At 33.8% G+C, this 21,426-nt stretch overlaps 3 protein-coding genes across 3 annotated transcripts; 1 reads left to right on the top strand and 2 right to left on the bottom strand.

Moving 5' to 3' along the window:
- Nucleotides 1–768: 768 nt before the first annotated feature.
- Nucleotides 769–4,049, top strand: TRIADDRAFT_61430 (uncharacterized protein; the record flags this gene model as incomplete). Its single annotated transcript, XM_002117419.1, has 8 exons — nucleotides 769–865; nucleotides 1,621–1,701; nucleotides 1,922–2,052; nucleotides 2,390–2,517; nucleotides 2,732–2,831; nucleotides 3,674–3,719; nucleotides 3,827–3,912; nucleotides 3,996–4,049. The coding sequence occupies 8 exons, from the start codon at nucleotides 769–771 to the stop codon at nucleotides 4,047–4,049; spliced, it is 723 nt and encodes a 240-aa protein (XP_002117455.1).
- Nucleotides 4,050–4,500: 451 nt separating this feature from the next.
- TRIADDRAFT_32552 (uncharacterized protein) lies at nucleotides 4,501–7,453 on the bottom strand (the record flags this gene model as incomplete). Its single annotated transcript, XM_002117363.1, has 13 exons — nucleotides 4,501–4,660; nucleotides 4,771–4,856; nucleotides 4,927–5,042; nucleotides 5,194–5,284; nucleotides 5,484–5,549; nucleotides 5,641–5,697; nucleotides 5,788–5,841; nucleotides 5,971–5,996; nucleotides 6,130–6,184; nucleotides 6,353–6,379; nucleotides 6,521–6,598; nucleotides 6,880–6,948; nucleotides 7,400–7,453. 13 exons carry the CDS (start codon nucleotides 7,451–7,453, stop codon nucleotides 4,501–4,503), a joined length of 939 nt encoding a protein of 312 aa, XP_002117399.1.
- Nucleotides 7,454–9,669: 2,216 nt separating this feature from the next.
- TRIADDRAFT_61428 (uncharacterized protein) lies at nucleotides 9,670–14,069 on the bottom strand (the record flags this gene model as incomplete). The annotated part of the gene is made up of 5 exons (XM_002117362.1): nucleotides 9,670–10,937; nucleotides 11,247–11,312; nucleotides 11,398–13,404; nucleotides 13,515–13,651; nucleotides 14,044–14,069. The coding sequence occupies 5 exons, from the start codon at nucleotides 14,067–14,069 to the stop codon at nucleotides 9,670–9,672; spliced, it is 3,504 nt and encodes a 1,167-aa protein (XP_002117398.1).
- Nucleotides 14,070–21,426: the final 7,357 nt, after the last annotated feature.

Genomic DNA, 21,426 nt, shown 5'->3' with positions numbered 1-21,426 from the left:
GGGCTGTCAATATTGAAAAAGGGTTAAGTGTTTGTTTTCTCAATTTCTAGTGCTCATTTCAATAACATCTACCATGTTATATAACTGTTTCTTAGCAGAACTTCAGCAGAACTTAGTAACAACGAATAAGATGCAATGTAATATTACGATCGTCACCATACTAAAGTAGTGTCATAACCAGGCGTTTGGCACATTATTTTGACGAGATGAAGCAAACAATGTCTGTCCGTCCAAGAGTGCTCCACAGTCCACAGTATTGTATGGTACTGTAAACCACTGTACATTGTACTATATTCTACAGTACCTTATACTGTAAGTGGCGAAATTTGCTGTCCCTAACATCGGTACGGGACTAGGCCATAGACTGGAGAAGCTACAAGGTAGTCAGTCGACTGCTGGACCTGAGACTTTTTCCCTCTTTTCCTGCATGCTGATTATACCCAGCAAATCCAATATTATTGCTGAGAACCGAAAGAGTATCTCCAATTTTGCTTTTACTACAGCTTAGGAAACGGAAAGAGTATCTCCAATTTTGCTTTTACTGCAGCTAAGGGTGACTGTCCACAATCCAAAGGTAGTTGTTTAGTCTTTGATGCTGAAGAGTTGCAGTGAGTTGCAAGAGTGAAAGGTAGAGAGAGTTGCTGAGTGGTACGCAGGCAAAAGTAAACCACCCGCTAATACGAAGGGAGGTGTGAGAAATAGCAAAGGTGCATCGTGAACATTCCCATCGACTGGTAGTGGCGTCTTAAAGGCCTCATTGCAAGGACCATGAGTGAATCGAGTGTAAAGCAAAACGATTCCATCGAAGATGAACAATATCGACGGTTAAGACAGGAATATCGTAGTATGATCGAACATGTTGAACGTAAGTAGAATATGATTGGACTGCACTTTTGCCAATGTTGTTGCCAGGGATAGGATGAGCTCGTCGAGGCAATCCATGGCAAGAGTTAAGAGTGTTTGCCTTTTCTTCATGAATTGATCAAGGATCAATCACTTACTGAACCACTTGCAAAAGCAGTCATGATATTGCATCCTTGTAGCTGCAGTGACTAAAGCTTAGTCCAATATTACTTGCTATTTGGCAGTTTAGTAAGCACTACTTGCTGTCAATTGAACTGTTCGAACTTTATTAATTTAAATTAAATAGTGTAGCCGCCCTCGGTGAAAGAGATTCTACAAAGTCCTGTGTTCCTTTCACCTGTAAACTGCGATAGTATTTAATTTCGTGATATCGTCAAAGGTCTATAGTAATTCTGTTGACAATATAATATGAAAAACGACTTGCTGATACATCCGGTATAGGACTGTAGACCAGCGACTACCGAATAGGTCGCCCTTGGACTCTAATCCATCCGTTCTCGTTGTCTCGATAATGATCAACGTCAGAAAACACTCTCTACTTTAGATTGTACAGTTTGATAGTTAAAATCTTGGATAGTGTACTCCCTCTCGTACTCTATTTTGTAAATTAATTAAGTGCAGCATGAATGGAAGCTGCATAAAATGACATTTGCGACAGTGACCTACTGTAAATGGCCCATTTTCTGTAATATGCGAAATGATATTAATGCAGAAATGGACTCATAATATTGTATTATACGCGTATATTCTACATAGAAAATATGGAACAGTATGCCCAGCCAGGTTCGTCTGGTATTAAGGAGACATTAGAAAAAGCTGCCAATTTAATCCGTGGAGGTAAGCTTACCCTATAGCTATTCTAGTCAAGCTATTAATGCCTAAACAACCATTTGTTACCTCTGAATGTAAAAGCAGATGCAATTTTGTTGATACTGATGTTGATGAAAAGTACAGTACCTTCAATATAAAAATATACAAATTTTAAATTTACAAAGTAGTATCAATATCTGTGACCATAGTAGTTTAAATTAAATTCTGATTGTTATTTCAATATTAGTGAATCGGACGCGAGAGGCAGTGCTGGATTCTCAGCTATTAGTTGCCGCTAGCAAAATAGCCAGGAAACAAGCCCAGAATGTCAGTAATGAAGGCAACGTATTCGATACTGATGCCTTCATTAACACCCTGGTAAGGTCTAGATCGATCAGGAATGCTTGAATCATTGTACTCTCGCCTTTGTTTCTGTTCCAATAAAAATAGTCAAATTTGTAATTTAATGATGGGCGATGTATCGGAGGATACTCGTAATTGCAGATAGTGTATGAATTACATGCAGCTTATCACTGTGTTACTATTAAATGAATTTGAGCGAATCTAAATTTATATTATCGTTATTAAATGCCGTTTCGCTTTCAAACGAAGCAAGTTTACTCTAGATGATTTTCTGTTACTATGGCACTAAAACAGAGGGTTTCAGTTCTATGATCCTCCATATTAAAACTGGCTCATGATCTGTTTCATTTAGAAAACCTACTTGTCCCCTCATAACTTTAACCATAGTGTCAGTGACAGTCAGGAAATGCCCTTAGATTGGGCGAAACTTGGTAGAAGATGTCTTCGATGTTTTCGAAGTGTACCCGCTGTCAATACGATGTAGGTCGAAATGCTAGTTACTGTATGTACAGTAGTTGAAGAAATGTAGGTGTAATAACAAGTCATTTTATGCATTTGTTACTGTGGCAGGCCATAAGTCAACGTACAGAATTAAATATATTGCAATTTACTTTTGTGCTATGCTAAAAGATTACCGTATTTCACGTGGTAATATGTAAATTTACAGTACTCGATATCTTCTTTATAATAAAAGGTATGGTCCTGCCAAAATACAGCCTCGGGTTAAAAAGCAAAGCAATCGTTCATCACGTAAAGAAGCCGTTATTCCGAATGCAGTAGTGCGACCGAAGGAGGTATTGCAATTTTAAATCATACCAAACATGCTAGATTACTGCATTGACCTGGCTCAATCTATTAATGATACTGTAAAAATATGGATAATCTGCAAATGTTAGCACTATTTCGCAAAATATATCCTAATCTGTATTTGTTTATTTAGAATGCATTATTTACTACGTGCAGTTTCCGATACTTTTTAAAATATTATTACAGTATTACACACAATAATTGATGTAATGGCTGTAAACTTAAATATATAGCTCACAACTTGACAATTTTTTCAGCGTCAATACAATTTTTTGGCTTGAAATTTATCGACATTATTATTTGTGGTTCACTTAAATTGATTAGGTTGATCCAAATGCAACTGAGAAAGAATCTACTACTCTAGAAGTTCATAGAATATACAACATACTATCTCATCTTTATCGCCAGGGTGAAAATACTTCATTAATGTATCATTATAACAACTTTCTAGTATAATTTTGCTACCTTGATGCCGTAGATATGATATGCTATAGTTCATGTTCCTGTGAATATCAAATAGTACTTTAGAATCAATCCTTATTCATTACACTTTGATTTCAACCATCAGGCAATAAACCGCAACCGATCAATTTCTTCAACTTTGCTATTGATCCGACATCCTTCGGACGGACTGTTGAAAATTTATTTCACATTTCATTTTTAATCAGAGTAAGCTGGCAATTTTCTTCTTCAACTACATTGTTACATTAAATCTGATTTAGCCAGTAACTTGAATAGTTATTACGGATCATCATTAAGTAAATAAAAAACGATAAAAGAGTTTTTACTAGCATGATTAATACGTTAAATCTATTACATTAAACCCTAGGATGGAAAGGTCAAGATAACTGTAGAAAACAATATTCCTAAGATTGGTATTTCGGCAACTTACAAATTTTGCCTTCTTTTAAGGCTTATTAAACACAATCTATTATTCAATGGTCATCACTAATAATTAACGTTAAATTGTTGTTAATCTTAGTTCCGTTGCAAACAGTAGATAGGAGCGAAAGTGAAAATTGTAACAAGAAACAAACTGTAATTTCGCTTGATCACAACACTTGGCAGGTTAGTCATTGCACCAGTTTTAATTTTGCTCTCAACAGACTCTACGTTCCTGACTTTAATCGATTTTCTGTATTTACTTATAGGAGTTGATTTCATCGTTCAAGATCGATCGTTGTTTAATCACACCTAGAGAATAACGCTACTGTTTTCTTGCATTGTAAAATAATGATTTTTTTTGTTTCTGTACGTTACCACCTACTTATTCTGATCAATTAGCCCAAATATTTCATGATTAAAGTGGCCGTAATCTATTCAGTTTTATTCTTAATACGATTAGTAAGTCAATGTAACTATATTTTTACCAATTAAAACGATTAATAAAAAGAGTTATTTTATTCCTTTGCTGTGTTCCTGCATATTGATGTAAAGCTGAATTAAAGTGCTTCACATGCGATATGTATCGGGCGCAATATCGTTTTTTCTTGCCTATCATCTGCTCAAAAATTTACAATCCTTTGTTGTAATATAAAAACTTTTCTCCTTTTACCTGATTTCGAACGTTCTCTTCAAGTTTTTCAGTTTCAATCTATTCATAGTACAATGTATCACACCACTTAAAATGCATTCTAGTGATTATCTACTAAATATTTAAGGACCTATTGAAATACATGTCGGAAATGCTATCCTTACCGAAGACATTTGAGGAAATAGGCTAATGGCTAGCGGTAAAGCTAGTCCAAACGATATGGTGCAAAAGATTGCATTCAGGGGCAAATGAAAACGTGGATTGGCCTTTAAAAATCTGGTTCTGTTATGATAAACCGTTGCAAACTTATTAATATCAACAGTCTTGAAAATCAACGTATACTAGGATCAAACTAATGCAACGAAAATACGAGGACTAGAATGCGTTATTACTTCTCCATAAGTTGCATTGCAATTGTAGGTAGTAATAAAATAGGAGCAGGCAAGAACGCACGTGTGCAGGCCATTTCAACTAAAGCCTAATTAGGATTTTTAAAGGATCATTCTATTAATGGTTCGTTTGATAAGCGCAACAAATTCACAAGAAACCTTTTTAGCAGCAATTTTGGAAGTTCCAACTGTATTGCCATCTTTATCTACTACTTCAATTCCACGAGATAATTCATTTCTTCTCATGAATAGAACATTGCAAACGCTAGCAGATGCTATAGTCAAATTAAGAGATAGTCGATCAGAAACGATATACGCACCCTGCATTACTGTAGTTGAAGGGTTTAAAGGTTTTTTCGAATTAATCTCCACTGGTAGATCATATCACTTCAAGTCTGTTTATAAGTGTATAAATATCAACATTACCCACAGCTGGGAATGGCACAAAACGCTGGATAGCATTGCGAGTAGCAGGACTAAAACGATCAGCTCTTTTAATTACTGCCGTTAAACCGAGCTGTAATTGTAAAGATGATAATGAAAGGAAGATATAAGCGCATTTTTTTGAGTGTAAAAGTTAGATAGCAATAAAATGTATTAGACGTATAGCATCTATCTTACGATCCAATAGCAAAATAAGATACTTGCAGTCACAAAACAGTGACGATAAGCTAGCCGATTAATAAATCCTTTAAATAATCACTAACTCCACTTACCGCTATGGTTATCGCACTCGTAATTGCTGCAAAATAACCGGCAACAAATTCACTTGTTGGAGTTGGCTAGCAATCAACATACGAATTAGAACATTTGTTAGCAGCTAGACTGATACAGCGTTGATTCCACTACGCAAAAATATGTGATATCACTTACTTTACTAGCGTTACGATTTGCATAATTAACGCAAGCATTATGACTTTGATTTAACCACTACAGAATGAAACAAAGCAAATCATAAATTGTCAATTTTTATATACACTGAGTGTTCAAATGAAAGCAAAAGCAATTATTTATACCAACCTGCCAAAAAATGATTGATTTCATACTGGGATTTGGAAGTAATAATCCGACTACCTAATGCAGCAGCAGTATCAATTAGGAGTAATGTTTTATATTTAAAGAAAGATTACATCAAGAGTAATAAATGTATACAGACACTTTATCAACAAGATTAAAAGCAGTAGAATTAATTTGAAGTCTTACAATCGGAGTACCAAATGGGACAAATCCTGCGCAGAAGAGCAAATCAAGAAAGCAGTTTTGTTCATTATCGTCGATGATATGACCATAATATTAATTATCTATTTTTTCCTATATAGCATAAATAGTCTATTATTTCAATAAGTAATAATAATAATTTACCCGACATTCTAAATGGCATGAATATTTTTTCATTGGTATCTGGGTGAATTATAGCCTGTAAAGCAAGGAATTATAAATAGTAAAGGTCAAGGCTGCGATGTAAAGATGTTAGATGCCATCTATCATCCTACTACATCTTATAACTTTTAGCAACATCATAATCATAGAATACACTAGATATTTACTTCCATAAATTTGATAATTATCTAAAAACCTTGAGTACCTGTTTAATTTTTTGAGCCTTCCATAGCTAATAATTCATTAAAAATGATATTGATTAATGTCAAACCAAATATCGTTGGCAATTAAGTAGATTTATCGACAAAGTCAACGATAAATGTGAAGAATCTCTCTAGATTATTATTATGTTAATAATAAGTTGTTATCCTACTTGCTCATTTGTAACCCCATCAGGAAGCTTGCCTATCTTGTATTCATTTAATAGTTTAATAGAGTCCTGAAGTTGCTTCTGCATCATGAGGTTGAGTGTGTGAAGGCATAAAAGTAAAATTATTAGCATTCTATATACATCAGCTAAATACTTTGCTTCGTTTAAATTATCGTACTCATATCCAGTACGTTGATAATTATATCTTAAATTATAGAAGCATAAATCGAAGCAAAAATCGAATCCAAATAATGTAGTAGATGCAGTCGTTTACACTATGAATCTATTATAACACATTGATTTTTATTAATTATATATATACCTAAAAGACTGATTTTAGTTCATTTTCAATCTTATCTTACCTCACTCACGAATAATGTTCTTGGATCGGTTACATCTAAGAAATGGCGCAGTCTACCTAAAAATGTCGACTAATAGAGCCAATGAAGTCAGTCATTTTATACATTGCTTTAAAAGCTAAGTGTGGAATAAGTTCAAATTTTAATCGTCCTCTGTAAATGCTCTAATATCAGTTGGAAAAATAAGGCATCTATAGTTTACAAATTTAACGACGTAATCTGTCCTTGATTAAGCCGTAAATTAAGAGTGAACTCGATCGAAAAGTAGTAGAAATCAAAGTAGAAACGGTCTCACATGCCCAAAATGTTCTACTAGTGCTAAATAAAGGCACAATATGACTCTAGCGTTCAACTTTTTAATAGAAATCCGTTTATTAGACATCCACTGATACTGCAAGTACTGTAGATGATGTTGCAGTAGAAATGTACAGTATATGGCGTGTACTCTACTATGATGAATCGTTTGGGAGTCGTAATTTATTAGCAATAGCGATAAGTTTATTCTATCATTTCCAGTTCTTACCTGATCAAATCTACTTTTACCGAGAGTAAATGGAGGATAAGCAGTTTTGTCCATTATAATTATGTATTTCAGGACGATAGTTGATTGATTTAATCACTTGCTCCTTCTTGTGCGATAATAATAACGTGCAAATCTTTCCTTGTCTCAAGTTCCAATCAAATGCAGACGATAGAGATCAATTGGAAAGTATATACTGTAGTATTGTCTATCCTCAACTAATATTTGAGTAAATAAACAGGATCGGAGATGGCTATTCAGTAATACTGCTCGATCTTGCTGACTTCTACTTTAAGAGATTGCAGCCACAGCCACACCAGTCAACACCCACTTCAAACCTAGTGTAAGCAAGTAGTACCTCGTACTCTTGATTCTTGACTTTACCACTACGGTTAAACTTGGTAGAACAACACTATTCTGGCTTAATCAGATCAACTGGTCCTGCTATGGGTGTCTGATTTCTTCCGATGCAATCGATTTTACTCGTGAATGATGGCCACAGTGAGCGCCAGTTGATGGGATTTTAACTGGAAATTGAAGAGATCTACCCACCCGACGATGGTAGCAACGAGAGATTCCCATAAATTCTTAGTAGAGTTGTACTACTCAAACATGATTCTCTGTCAGTGGTTTTAACCAACTAGGCCAGGATTAAGCGGGTGCAAATTGCTAGCAGAAATAATGTCACCCTAGTAGCGATCGTAACACCAGCTTACACTAGCTAGCCCATCGTTATTGGTAACATTATTTTTGCAGGCAAGCTACAACAGTGGACGACTACTTCCTTCTTACTGTTTATGTTAGCCATTTTGGAGATTCTACTGCATAAAGCTTAGCAGGGGCTGCAAGTTGCAAAAATAATATCACCAATAAGGATGGACTAGTTAGGCTAAGCTTATATTACGAAACATTGCGTTGAAACTGCTCCTCCAGTAGCTGGTGAACACTAATTTCTAAGTTCATAGCAAACGTTGACCATGATCGAATTTCTTCGTCGATCTGAGTACATATCAATATTATTAAAAGCGATAGACTAGCAATGATAAGTAAGGTCCTGCTTACGATATTTGACATGAGTTGTTATCTTCCGATTGGACTGCTAGTTCTAACCTCTTTTACTGTTGTGTAACTTTAAACGAATACAAAAGTTCTGTTGGTTCATGTAGTGATTTCAGCTAATGACAGCAATTTTGCGTAGTGCAATAACAAAGTGTTGACTAACATGTCCACAAAAGTGGTAGAAATTTATTGAGACCCTCGCGTTAATTTAACTTTCACGTTACAAATTTCGATTTGGAACACTTGAAAATCGCATACAGAAGTAGTAGCAATGATGTCCTCCGTGTCAATAGGATTACTATAAATATATAAGTGAAACTGATAAATAATCCATGTTTTATGCATCTACCAACGTAGAATCGATGAATTTTCAACTGGCAATTTGCTAGTCGAGGAGTAGTTGGATGTCCTATTTTAAGCTAAACTGGATATCAGGTAGGAACACATCTCTATCTTATGGATCAGTCAGTTTACTATATCGATTCATGACTAATGGATATGTGTATAAACATCAGTGTCAATCTTTCCGAGCATCATCATGTTATTCTGCGGTTATATCTACCTACTAGTCATGAATACTCGCGTATCATGAATCCATTCAAGTTAATCACAATCTAACAGATCAAAGGTAATATCATAGCTCATTTTATTATCCTTATTCCATGTCAATTTGAGTTGAATAGAAATGTTCTTTCCATTCATAAGATTAAATTGTTATCAGTTATTACCTGAAAATAGAACTATTCGTCCAATAATTATGGGTGATATATGATACAGGGAGAATAGATAATAATCTTAGGCTTAACATGATAGCTTTATCAATATTAATATAAACTACGGCTGCAGAAAAGGAAATAATATTAAATTGATTTTTTCATCAAAAAATTTTAGAATTCTTTCGTCAAGTTGTCATTGTACTATACAGTTGTTTAAACAATCTTTGTATTAACATAAAATAATGTGTCAAAATTATTCCAATAGACATAGTCATATTCATTTGCAAGCATCATCTTAAATAGGTAAAATGCTGATCATAGATAAGATTACAATTATCCACAGGACATACTACACTTATAGTATGTTTTTTAACGCTCATAATTGCATAATTTTCGTACAATAAATCCAGCTTGGATTAAGGTTGGATACGCGTGTATATATACTCTATTCAAAAAATATTAAAGTTAATTAATTGCGGCTATTTTTGCCGTCATGGTCTACCCTTCGACCGCTGCTGTCGATCGTAATTCAGCTAGTTTCTGTTGTAAGAGATCTTGTGATTGCGAATTATATAATCCCTGGTTAGAACTGGCGTTATCCCTTAAGGAATCTAATTGATTCTGAATATCTCCACCATTATCGAACAAACTAGCTCGCCTACTGCCGATGTTACTGCCAGTGTAGGGACGCGAAGACGATTGAAATAATCCTTTATCATCATTTAAACTACTACGTAGATCATTCAATCTCTTAGCAACATCCTCCTCTTCATCGAACAAACTAGTGCGTCTACTACCAATACGACTGCCACTACTAGGTTTGTAATTATTATATCCAGGAGTATCGTTTAGATTATTCTTGAGTATTTCTAACTTTTTCTGTACTCCGCCATCCGTATCAAATAAACTGCTGCGTCTGCTGCCTGCACTATGATTGTCAGCGTTCGATTTTAATTTTTGTAATAAATCAAACGAGCTAATTGGCGAATTTGACGTATCACCATGGTCATCATCATTATTATTGGAATTTGCTATACCAGATTGAACTTGATCTACTTGGGATTCAGCTCTAAAACTCGTTGGTGTTGCAGTCGAATCTTGCTGGGCACTGCTATTAGCCAGAGCCAACTGTTTTAAGCTGCTATTACGACTAAGAGGCTTGTATGGCCTTCCAGCTCTGTTCTTATCCAGATTGGATCGAAGTCGAGCTAATCTAGATTGTAAACTGCTTTTAACTGCTCCACTTACATTATTTATTTTGTCACTATCATTACCCAGAGTTGGTAAAACACGGATTGGATCAGTAGCTGTGGACGGCAAATGTGAAATTCCTTCGCTAGCGTAACCACTACTAGCAGAGCCTAATGCACCTGGCCTTTGGTTTGTCCTTAGTGATCCTAAACTATATACACTGCTATTGCGCCTACTATCGCCTTGATCGATATCCGATGAATTATCTCCAGGATTATCCAATCGATTCTTTAATTTAAGCTCCTTTAACTTTTGCTGTATGATATCTGGTACTTCGGTTAAGCTGCCCTTGCTGCTATCGGCATCTGCATCGTCATCTATCAATTTATTATCCTTTAGCCTCTGCTCAAGACCATTTTGCGAGCTCAATAAATCATGGCTACTTTCACCACTTCCGATTTTGGATCCTTTCCTCAATGCTGCTAATCGCTTAGCTATCGCATCATCACCGTTGCTCGATAGTTTCCGACCTTCATCAGATGGCGCTGAGCTTCTTGGTCCATGTGGACTATTATCTGTAATTAAGATAATCCACCAATTAAAACAAAAAAGACGAAATAACGAAACAGTAGTAACTTATTTTTCATCTATATGAAGATAAAATAATTTATTTTCATCTATTTTAGACTAGCAATCAAGATCTAGTAATTTATTCTTCACCTCTATTTTAAACTAGCAATAAATATCTACTAATTTATTGTCATCTATATCTATCACTGGTCAGCATATGTATGAATATTTCAATAATTTTTAAAGGGATTATAAATGGAGCACATCTGCAAAACTTCCAATGAATACTAGTAGGAATCGTAGTCTAGACATACCTCGTGATGAGATTTTAGGCAACACAACAGAATTATTAGGTATCGGGCTATTGCCTCTCGAACTTCCTGTTGAATAAGTTATCAAAACATTATAAGCACTGTAAGCTACGAGGCCCATAATCATCATTTCGGCCATACTACACTATTTTACCTGAAAGGATAGGAGACTGCGGGTTCGAGTAGCCTGCTGTCGTTCCTACGACAGGATTATCGTCCATGTCACTAAATTTGACATGTTTGTCATTGTCACTCTTAGCAATTTGGTCGTCATCATCGTCATCGAGATGTAATGTTTGTCTATCGAGAAAATCAGGCGTTTTAGGCAATTCAATCTCTCTTTGCAGGGTATCAAGCGATTTTGAAAAATCTGGAGGAGTTTTTAGTCGTGGTAAGATCGACTCATCATCCTCTGCTCTTAGATTAAACATAGACTTGGGGCTATTTCGATTGCTGAGATTATAGCTCAACGGTTGCTGCGTTTCATGCTTCACATCCAAGGCTGGTAAAAATTTATGTCCCTCCTCCGCAGGAAGAGCGATCGAATTTCTGGAACTTGCAACAGAACTAGCCTTATCTTGATCACTTTTAGGCTTTTTAATCGATGTGGTTGTGTACAATGGTTGCGATTTTTTAGAATCATCCACTCGCGGCATCCATCCTTGCTTTAGTTTCATACCGGCAATAACAGCAATAGATAATGCTTTCATCGACATATGTGTATTGGCATAGCGCTTTTGTAAATCCTTATTATGTTTTTCTTTAATGTTACGGATATCTTCCTCCCTTTCCTTCTTTTTTATATTCGATAAGCGCCTTTCATTCTTGGATTGTATTTTTTCACGGAGTTTCTGTTCTTCTTGTGCATGGCGCACCTTTTCAGCTATTTTTCCACGCAATAAGTTCTGTTTTACTGATTTACCATAGATTCGATTGAGCCCTTTAATTAGTTCCTGATTGGCTGGGCTAATGGCTAGATTTTGATTTTCAGATGATAATTTACGGCGTTCATCGCGTGGAGAAGGAATTTTGCCACCATTCGATGTAGATTCAGGGTTGACTTTAAGATTTAACTTGTAGGGAGATTTACGAATCTTTTCATCAGAAGCCCATTTCTTCATACCCAATGATTTTGGTTCAGTAACACCATAATCTTTGTAATAAGACAGATTGATTGGTAAGAAGTTCAAATGTAAATCGGATTTATATTTGGGCTTGGATGGTTTAGTCGGCTTTTTGTTGGTTTTACTAAGGTCGGAATCACTTGCAGCACCACATGCACGACGATTTTTTGCAAAGGAGGGTAGAGGCTTTGAAGATTTCTTTGCATTTTGGGAGAATTTATTGTCCTTTTTCGGTTGTGATTCAAGTTTATTGGCATCATTATCATCAGGATTAGATTGACCGAATTTGTTACTACCAACGACCATGGATGAAAATACGGATTTAGGTAAGCGAGACTTTAATGTTGGAATAGGTTGTTTCGGCTTATCTTCTTTTTTAACCGATTTATTGGCATCATAACGATCATTATCAGGCCTAGAATGACGTTCTGATAAATGACCATTATTGGATTTCATTGCTGTTGGCCCATTAAATGGCGTGCTTAATGAATAAACACGAGTAATTTCACTTGTTGTACGTCGACTATGTGGCTTTTGCTTAATAGTTTCAGCAATAGGCTGCAATCTTGGCCTACGACTATCGTGAACTCTAGACTGTAACTTTGAATACATTGGAATTCCTGTGGCATCGTTTGACTTTTTCGATGGTCTGACTTGGCTATATCTTGATGATTGATTACTTTTCATTCCATCAGTGCCACGACTAACAGCAGTTGTATTTCTATTGCTATCTTTGCCAGTACTGTAACGATCTTGACGAGAAGCGTTCGATTTTGATGAAGCATGACCACTTTTAATGGCAGACTTAGTGGTTTTTGTAGAATGAGCACTTGAAACGGCTGTCATAAATCGTCTCAAAGGAGGAACTAGAGCAACCGATGACTTGGTAGTGGATGGTTTATTTTTGGTTGTGGGTCGTTGGCTGCCATAGCTTTGAACAAAGTTGCCCTTGCTCTGGCTGCCAAAGTTAGCTATAATATTGGAAAATCCCTGCATTGAATTCTTTCCTTTCTTTACTGGACGATTTTTACCAAAGCCTAAAGTAAACCGTGAAAAATAGATCGTTAATATCTAGAGAGCGAATCTGGAATTGACAAAGGATGAAATGGTAGCATATTTATATTTACATAATTAATTATTCGCTTACCTGATATTGTAGACAGAGCGCTCCTTCTATTAATCTCGGACGATAAAGTAAAAGGAGCTGGCACTTGCCTACTGAAGACGACGCGTTGATTTTTCGAGTGACTATATATGACTTTATTCTTGGGAAATTGGCTACTCCTATAAATATTGAGAATATGGCTGTTAGGCAAGATTGAGAGATACTGATAAGAAGCCTACAAAGGCTAGTAAACTCCTATTATATTACACCTTCATATCGAAAGTCTACAACTACGATAAGAATATATTCGGATATTGAAAAGTATAAGTTAATCCTGTAAGATTTGTTTGATTCAAAATTTTATCATTATTTAGTATGAGATGAACAAAAGTAATGGCAATCAGAGAAAACTTTTTTGGCTCTACTAAGGTATGATTTAGAACCAAGACCTAATGGCAATAACTGTGTTGGTTAAACGACCATTTTTTATTAATAAAATCATTAATATGTCATGTCAATAGTTCCAACGGCTGTAGGTGTAGCAATAAAGAGCACATATTAATTAACTTACATATGAACCCGCTGTTTCGTCGCCATTTTCAGGTTTATACTGTACTGTACTTTAGTAACTACGGTATAGTCAATTTTTTAATTCTAACTTGTTTTCTAGTAAAAGATTCCATTACAGACGCACGCTAATATTATCCTACTATTTTTCTATTTTTATCTTCTTCATTTACCAACTACTATTTCTACACTACTGCCTATCCATTTACGGCAATACTAAAATTTTCTTAAATCTTTTGATGGATCTACTTAATTAATGCTACGCTTTCCGACGTAATGCACGAATTATCGATAGTCAATAGTGTCTTACTTCTGTTTTAATGAGAAAAAAATGCATAAATAAAGCAAACTATTGTAATCTAAGCTGTCTCTACATGGGATCTTCCCAAGCAATGTCTACAAGTGGTTGCATTCCGCGGAAACAACCAAAACGCAAAATGGTCTCCATGGTTACGTAACCTCAAATTCCAAGTTTGGTAAAATTTGGAATGTCCACAACTAGGGATCACGTGATATTTGCATCATCATGTCGCTGTAAACAAATAGCGCTGGCTATGGCCACTAGACAATTTATTAATGTTGCTAATCGATCGTCATTAACGGTAGTAAATAAATGTGATGGCTGCATTGTTAAGCTGCAGATTCAATATATTTGAGATACTGGCAAAGTAAGAAGTTAATAGTGTATGATCATTACGTGAAGATAACCTTATTTTATCTATAACAGATAATGAACTATTTCCGCCAATTTTTTATGTGGGTAATATACTGTATTCAAGCGATGATTATATGAATAATAATTATATATTAATGATATCTGATATACGCATACTGATAGCAGAGGAAACAATGGATGTACCTTCATGTAGGAGAAGATAATCTTGTTTAATCTACATCAAATAGTGAATCATTTCCGCTAATTTTTATGCAGCAATATATGTATTCAAGCGATGACCGCATTAAATTACAATTACGTATTAACGATATCTGATATGTTGACAAAATAGGAAACTAATAATATTCAGTAATGAGAAGATAAAAATTGTTTTATGGATATCGGATAATACACTGTTGCTACTAATTTTTATGCGGCGATATATTCAAGCGATGATTGTATTAAATTGCAAATTAATAATGTCTGATATATTGGCAAAATGAACCTGTTAATACACGTACGTTTACGTTCACTTATGCGATGATAGCCATGTTTATCGACGTAATATAAGACAGAGTACCATTCTCGCTAAGTTTTTTAACCGGCAATTATATTCAAGTGATCATCGTATTCAATTAAAGATTATTGAGTTTTGATGTATGGGCAAAATAAGTATTATTACTGCATCTTTATTTATGATATGATAGCCTTGCTTTATCTGTGTAAGAATAGGTAGTCGACAACACATCAGTTATCGTAAATTAAAACTATTCAGCAATGTTCATGGCAGTCTATTCTATGTATAACATGGATTATTCCTATTTATTTTTCGGCGACGATAGAGTAAATTAATAATCACATTAACTGCATGTTAGCAATCTACAACATACTGATAAAATGAAATAAATTATTAATCTATGATGATTTATTAGATTACAACCATACTTATCAACGTCAACGTATATAGGATATGTTGGATATTAACGTGATAATTTGTCGGTGAAGAATTAGTATAAAATTTTCGGTTCATTCATGACATCAACAACATTATTCATTAACGAGATCTTAACCTTCACGAAAAGGTATTGACTGTTTCTGGTCAAATAACTAATAATTGTTTCTGTCATTTTCCATAGAGAATGAAAGATAGCTTCAAATTTGAATAATAAATGCTTACTACTTCAGTTTCTGACGAGGATAACTAAACAGAGTTCAATAATGGCAATTTAGATTTAAAAATTGATTATTCCCTCTAGAATGCCAACAATCAACTATGGTACTCAGTCTTAGTCGTAATAGGTTAATACAATTTCTTATTTAAATGGAATATCCTATATTCGTTAATTTTACGTCTCAACTTGATCATTATTGCTAGTGACTCTGTATAGCAATTGCTATGGATTCAGCGCCATAGCTGGATTAAGAAATATTTTCAAAATGAATAAACTGAAATTCTTTAGAAAAAATAGCAAATATCATCATCAACGACCGTTGCATTCTCAAAGAGAATGACTTATGTTTTATATAGCGATACTGAAGGAGAAATTGCTAGATACAATCACGTTGATTAAGACATTCTTTACGATTCTTAGTTATTCAGGCAAAATTTGCATATCTATATTGAAAAGCGCTAAGATAATAGATTAGTAGAGAAATAACTGACTGATTTGTCTATTTGTCGATCTATGATATTATTATAAACTATTATTCCAATGGGAAAGGGTTAGGGGGTCATCTTTAGTTTAGATTAACTTTTTTTAATTTCTTCCAATATTAAGGCCTGACGAAAGTTTAAAAATTTTTCCTACCACTTATAGGAAAGAATTTTAATAGTTATGGAAAGAATACAACGTTAGAATAAGGTCAAATGCTTGAAAGAGGGCATAATTAGCTCGTCAGTAAAACCCTTAAACATGACATAAATTCTAAAGGTGATTATTCTTCTATTACCGCATTCTACCTTTCATTATCTGTACATAGGCCATCGCCAGGTGCTACATTGTTTTGTATTCAATTACATTTTATGATTATTGTTATTAATGAGCATTAGAGAAATAGCTGCAAAATGGCTTCAGAGCTACATGAAATTATTTCTATACCAATGTCATATTACAGTTAATAAAGAAGAAAAAATCTACTAATTCATGCTACCGGTAAGACAATATACAACCCTTATATGTTAAAGTCATTTTTTCCGTGTGAAGTAATGATTACTAAATTATTTTAACGCTGTCATATATTATTTATCCAACTTGAATTTATCGAGAGAATGATACTAAGGAAGTTAAAACTACCTATTTATAGGGCTCCACAGGTTAAATTGGCGACGTTTTTCAGTAACTTCAATTAAATATGTGTAACGAAATCGTGTTAATAACGGATTTCATTTGAGCTTTCATTCCCTTTTCGCAAGTCTAATCGTTTGGCATTTTCGCACGTTGCTTAGCATTTCTACGCCTATAAAGCTATTTTAAGTAAATCTAATTCGACTAGTATTAACTATTTACATGCCATCGTGTTATTTCATGTATCCAATTAAGAAATTCGGTCGTAATTAGTCGTGAACAAAATATTCCGTTAACGTAGTAGGTCTCCCCATTAAGAGATAGAGATATGGCTTTACATGAAATTTCTCTAGAGAAATTTAATATAGTTATTGACTGCAGAGGTTGGTAAAATGTTATAAGATAATTTAGAATCAGTAACAGAGGCCCTAGCGATAAAATTTAAATGTACTATATTCCCAATCACGTTAAATAATATTAGATGGTACTTATATTGATCATTCCCAATTCGAATTTATTCTCTACATGTATAAATAGTCTTGTCAATTTAAAACAAGGAACAAATCAAATTAAACTATTATAATTTAGGTGCAGAAAGATTTAAAAATTAATAAATGTAGTACAATTTAGATTCAGTAACATAAGATTGACTATAAAATTAATCATAATAAATCTCCATTCCAATAGAAATGATATCCTATACGGCTATTATGACAATGTATCATTGGTGGCTCCGATGTATTCTAACTTTCTAAAAGCAGTCTCGTCTGCTTTATTAATTAAAGCAAGGTGATGATGATTCCATGAGTCAATATAATGAGCCTCAGAGCGATCAAATGCTAAATTGAAATTATAACTGATGTATGAAATAAGATCGCTCTTATATTACTAGCAATAAATGACGATAGCAAAGTAAAAGGCAAACGATTATACACAGCATGACGGCTATTAAAGAAAAATTAAGGATTTTATTCATAAAAGAAAATTAATTACTGTTATGATTTCAGTATATTATCCCAAAGCGGTTGTAAACACTGTAATTAACATCGTCTTTAATATCATCTGTAAATGATAGTGCGACAAGAGATCTCGTCAAGAAATGCCACAGCGCAAGAGAGGTAAGTTCATAAGATGCATTTCACAGCATACAACAGGCTATGTAGTATTGATTTTTTTGTCGTCTTAAATACGAAAATATCATTCTGTCTTACTCTAAATACTCTCAGTGACCAAAAGCTAAATGCAACAGGTTATCCTGTCATCTTGATGGTCCATTATTCTAAGTATACTCGATTAGTTTAGCGAAAACTTACCTTGTGAGAAAGTAGCAATAATCACAATGGCTGTTTGTGGATAAAAATTGTTAATTCTTCTTAATCAATCTTGGTTTAGATCAAATTTTGCACTAGTCCTTTTATAAGAGAAAACAAAATCAGGTTTATAAGATTACGCTATTTAAGTGTAAAGCAAACGAAATGGGAAATTTTCAAAGCTTTTAACTTACTAAGTTAAAAATGATCTTTCCTTCACCAAAAACTTGTAACCTTCTCTGTCAGTAATTTTAATAGTACAAATTACCGGTACTGCACAATTTAGAATTAATATTTAAGCATAAAAATAAGCTTTTCTCGTAACATGGCTATATTATATATACAGGGAGAGTCAAATAAAGACAAACCATGTTGGCAATGTCATGGTGCACAATTGAGCAATTGTTAAACTAGGTGTTGTGATTTTGGTTGCTAAGTGTTATAGTATCATCCACTCCTTAATTAACTATCTTCATCTCGTAGCTTTACGTGCTAAAATTAATGAATTCAGATCTTATCCAATGACGAAAGGGCTACTGGATATCGATTCTTATGCAAATAAAATGGATTATTGAAACTGTCATTGAACCGACATGATGTTAATAGCAACAACCATATCAACATATAGCTTTCTGTCAACCACTAAGGTAAGCAATTCTTGGCTATTATCACCGTTTAAATAGTATGATTACTATACAATGTTAATTCTATGCTTTTACATGTATCCATGTTTAACTTCTTTTGTTATCATGATGGTCGTAAATTAATTTAACGTTCGAACGCTGTAATAATATTGACAGCAAGTTTTACGTTATTTAAAAATTCGACGTCAATGGTCAAAATTTGAATATTGATGAATGGTCATATTTGAAATTGATTCTATGGGTTGTCAGAGCAACTTCATTCACGACGAGATAATTTTTCTACTTGTTTCTAGCCTTAGTATGGAATAATATTGACTGGCTATTGCCGATTATAGTGATACAATAGTTGCCCAGCAAAATTCGTAAAATATTCTAATATTTGAAATGTATAGTATAACGTATAATAGTCTATCAAGACCATCATTGTATTTTCTTTCAACGCCAATCGATAATATTGCGAACTTGCTTTGGAGACAATATTTAAAAATAACTTTAGATCTGTTCTGATCACTTAATTACTCTAATATGTAAAATTAATGTGTGATATATAAAGTTTATCCTTTTACTAAGTCTTTATCCGACAATAAATTCAAAGCTCTTTATAGCTTTAGCTTGTGAAGATAACACCTTAGTTACCATCAATGATTTAAAAGTAGTTTTGATATGTCCACAGAGATAAAAAATAATTAATCTCTTATGTCCATACAATACAGTTAATAAAATTTTTTTCCTTTCCTACAACTGAATTGCTCTAATAGGAGAATTGGCTAATTAAATATTCAAAACATAAAGCTCATCCTTTCATCTAGTCTGTATCTGTCAACAAATTCAGAACTATTTGTAGCTTTATCCTATAAAGATATCACCCTAGTTACCATCAATGATTTGAAATAGCTCCAAGATGTCCATGTGGATGGGAAAATAATAAACAGTCTCTTATCTCTAAGCGATATATTTGAAAAAAATATTTTTGCTTCCCTCCCAGTGAATGGCTCTGTATTGCTTAATTACTCTAGTGCATAAATTAAACATACAAAATATAAAGGTTCTCTGTCTATTTGGTCTATATCACTCAACCAACCACAAGCTTGTTCTAGCTTTAACAGTAAAATTAGTTCCCTAGTTACTATCAATGATTTGAAATCGCTGCAATATGTCCGTGGAGATGAAAAGTAAACAACCTCTTATCTCAATGCAATATGTTTAACAAAAATCTTTGCTTTCCTACAAGCAAATTGCTCTGACAGGTAAATTAAACAAGTAAAATATAAAGTTTATGCTTCCATTTGGTTTGTGCCACTCAATAAATTTCCAGCTCGTTACAGCTTTCGCTCTTGAAGATAGCACCCAAGTTACTATGAATGATTTGAAATACTCCAATATGTTCATAGAGATAGAAAAATAAGCAGTCCCCTATCTCTATGTAAAATATTTAACGTAAATATCTTTGCTTTTTCACAACTTAATTGCTCTAATGTATATTTGCATGTGCAAAATATCAAGTTCATCCTTTTATAAGACGTTGATAGAATCAAAAATTTTTTCTTTATTTGATATATTAAGATGACATTTAGTTGCTTTCAAAGCTGTGAATTTGTTCGGATATACGTGATGGATGAGTACCTTATCAATTTTAAATATCATGAATCGATCTACAAAAAATTAAAGGATATTACTTAGAAAATCTATTTTAGAGCATTGGGTATGCTAATAATCGAATGCATTATTCGCCGTCTATAGTCCGATATCAAAGAATTTTACTAGCAGCAAATTTTCTGTTTCCTTTCCAGAAAACAAGGTCCTTTGGTTACGATCGAGAGCATCTTGAGAAAATTTGTTTATAGCACATACATTTTTCAATAAATGGTCCTCATATCTACTATTAATTAGCTGGCAAGGTACTAGAGCTAAAGATAATCATGCGTATTAACAAACTTAAGACGATCAGTTAAGATAAAAAAGATAGGAATAAACCAATCAGATTTCATCAACTATGGAGTTTAAATAAGAATACTATCGATCAATCTCAAAGCACTAAATTTCTATTCGTGCATTACTAGATTTAACCAGTAGGGCTAAGATTGCATGAAATTTTTATCTACCATCGTAAATAATCGTGATTTAAAAAAGTTTGATGTTATGTCGCATCAAGTTTGTGAATCATTAAAAGGGATATCAAATGATCCTCTTTACTATTACGAGATTAAGGTGAATATCATAATTAGGTTACTGCATACCGATAGTTTGATTAGCGGGTTGAAGCAATTAAGACTGAAATTGTCGGTAAATTACACTATTAGTCTTGGAACTTAAAACCAAAAGAAATTGAGAAATTTCTGCTACAATTCTATAAACTAATTCTTTTACTTCTTTATCATTAATAACCTTTTGTCTAATAGACATGGATCCCTTCGAAGATAGGTATCATCATTGTTGTAATACCTCACTTGATTGATTAGCGAATTAAAGCAATTGCGACTAAATCTGCAAACA

This window comes from Trichoplax adhaerens, genomic scaffold (assembly GCF_000150275.1).
Source record: "Trichoplax adhaerens TRIADscaffold_24 genomic scaffold, whole genome shotgun sequence".
NCBI classification, from domain to species: domain Eukaryota; kingdom Metazoa; phylum Placozoa; class Uniplacotomia; order Trichoplacea; family Trichoplacidae; genus Trichoplax; species Trichoplax adhaerens.
The sequence above is the reverse complement of the archived record's forward strand: the minus strand, read 5'-3'. Positions and strand labels throughout refer to the sequence as shown.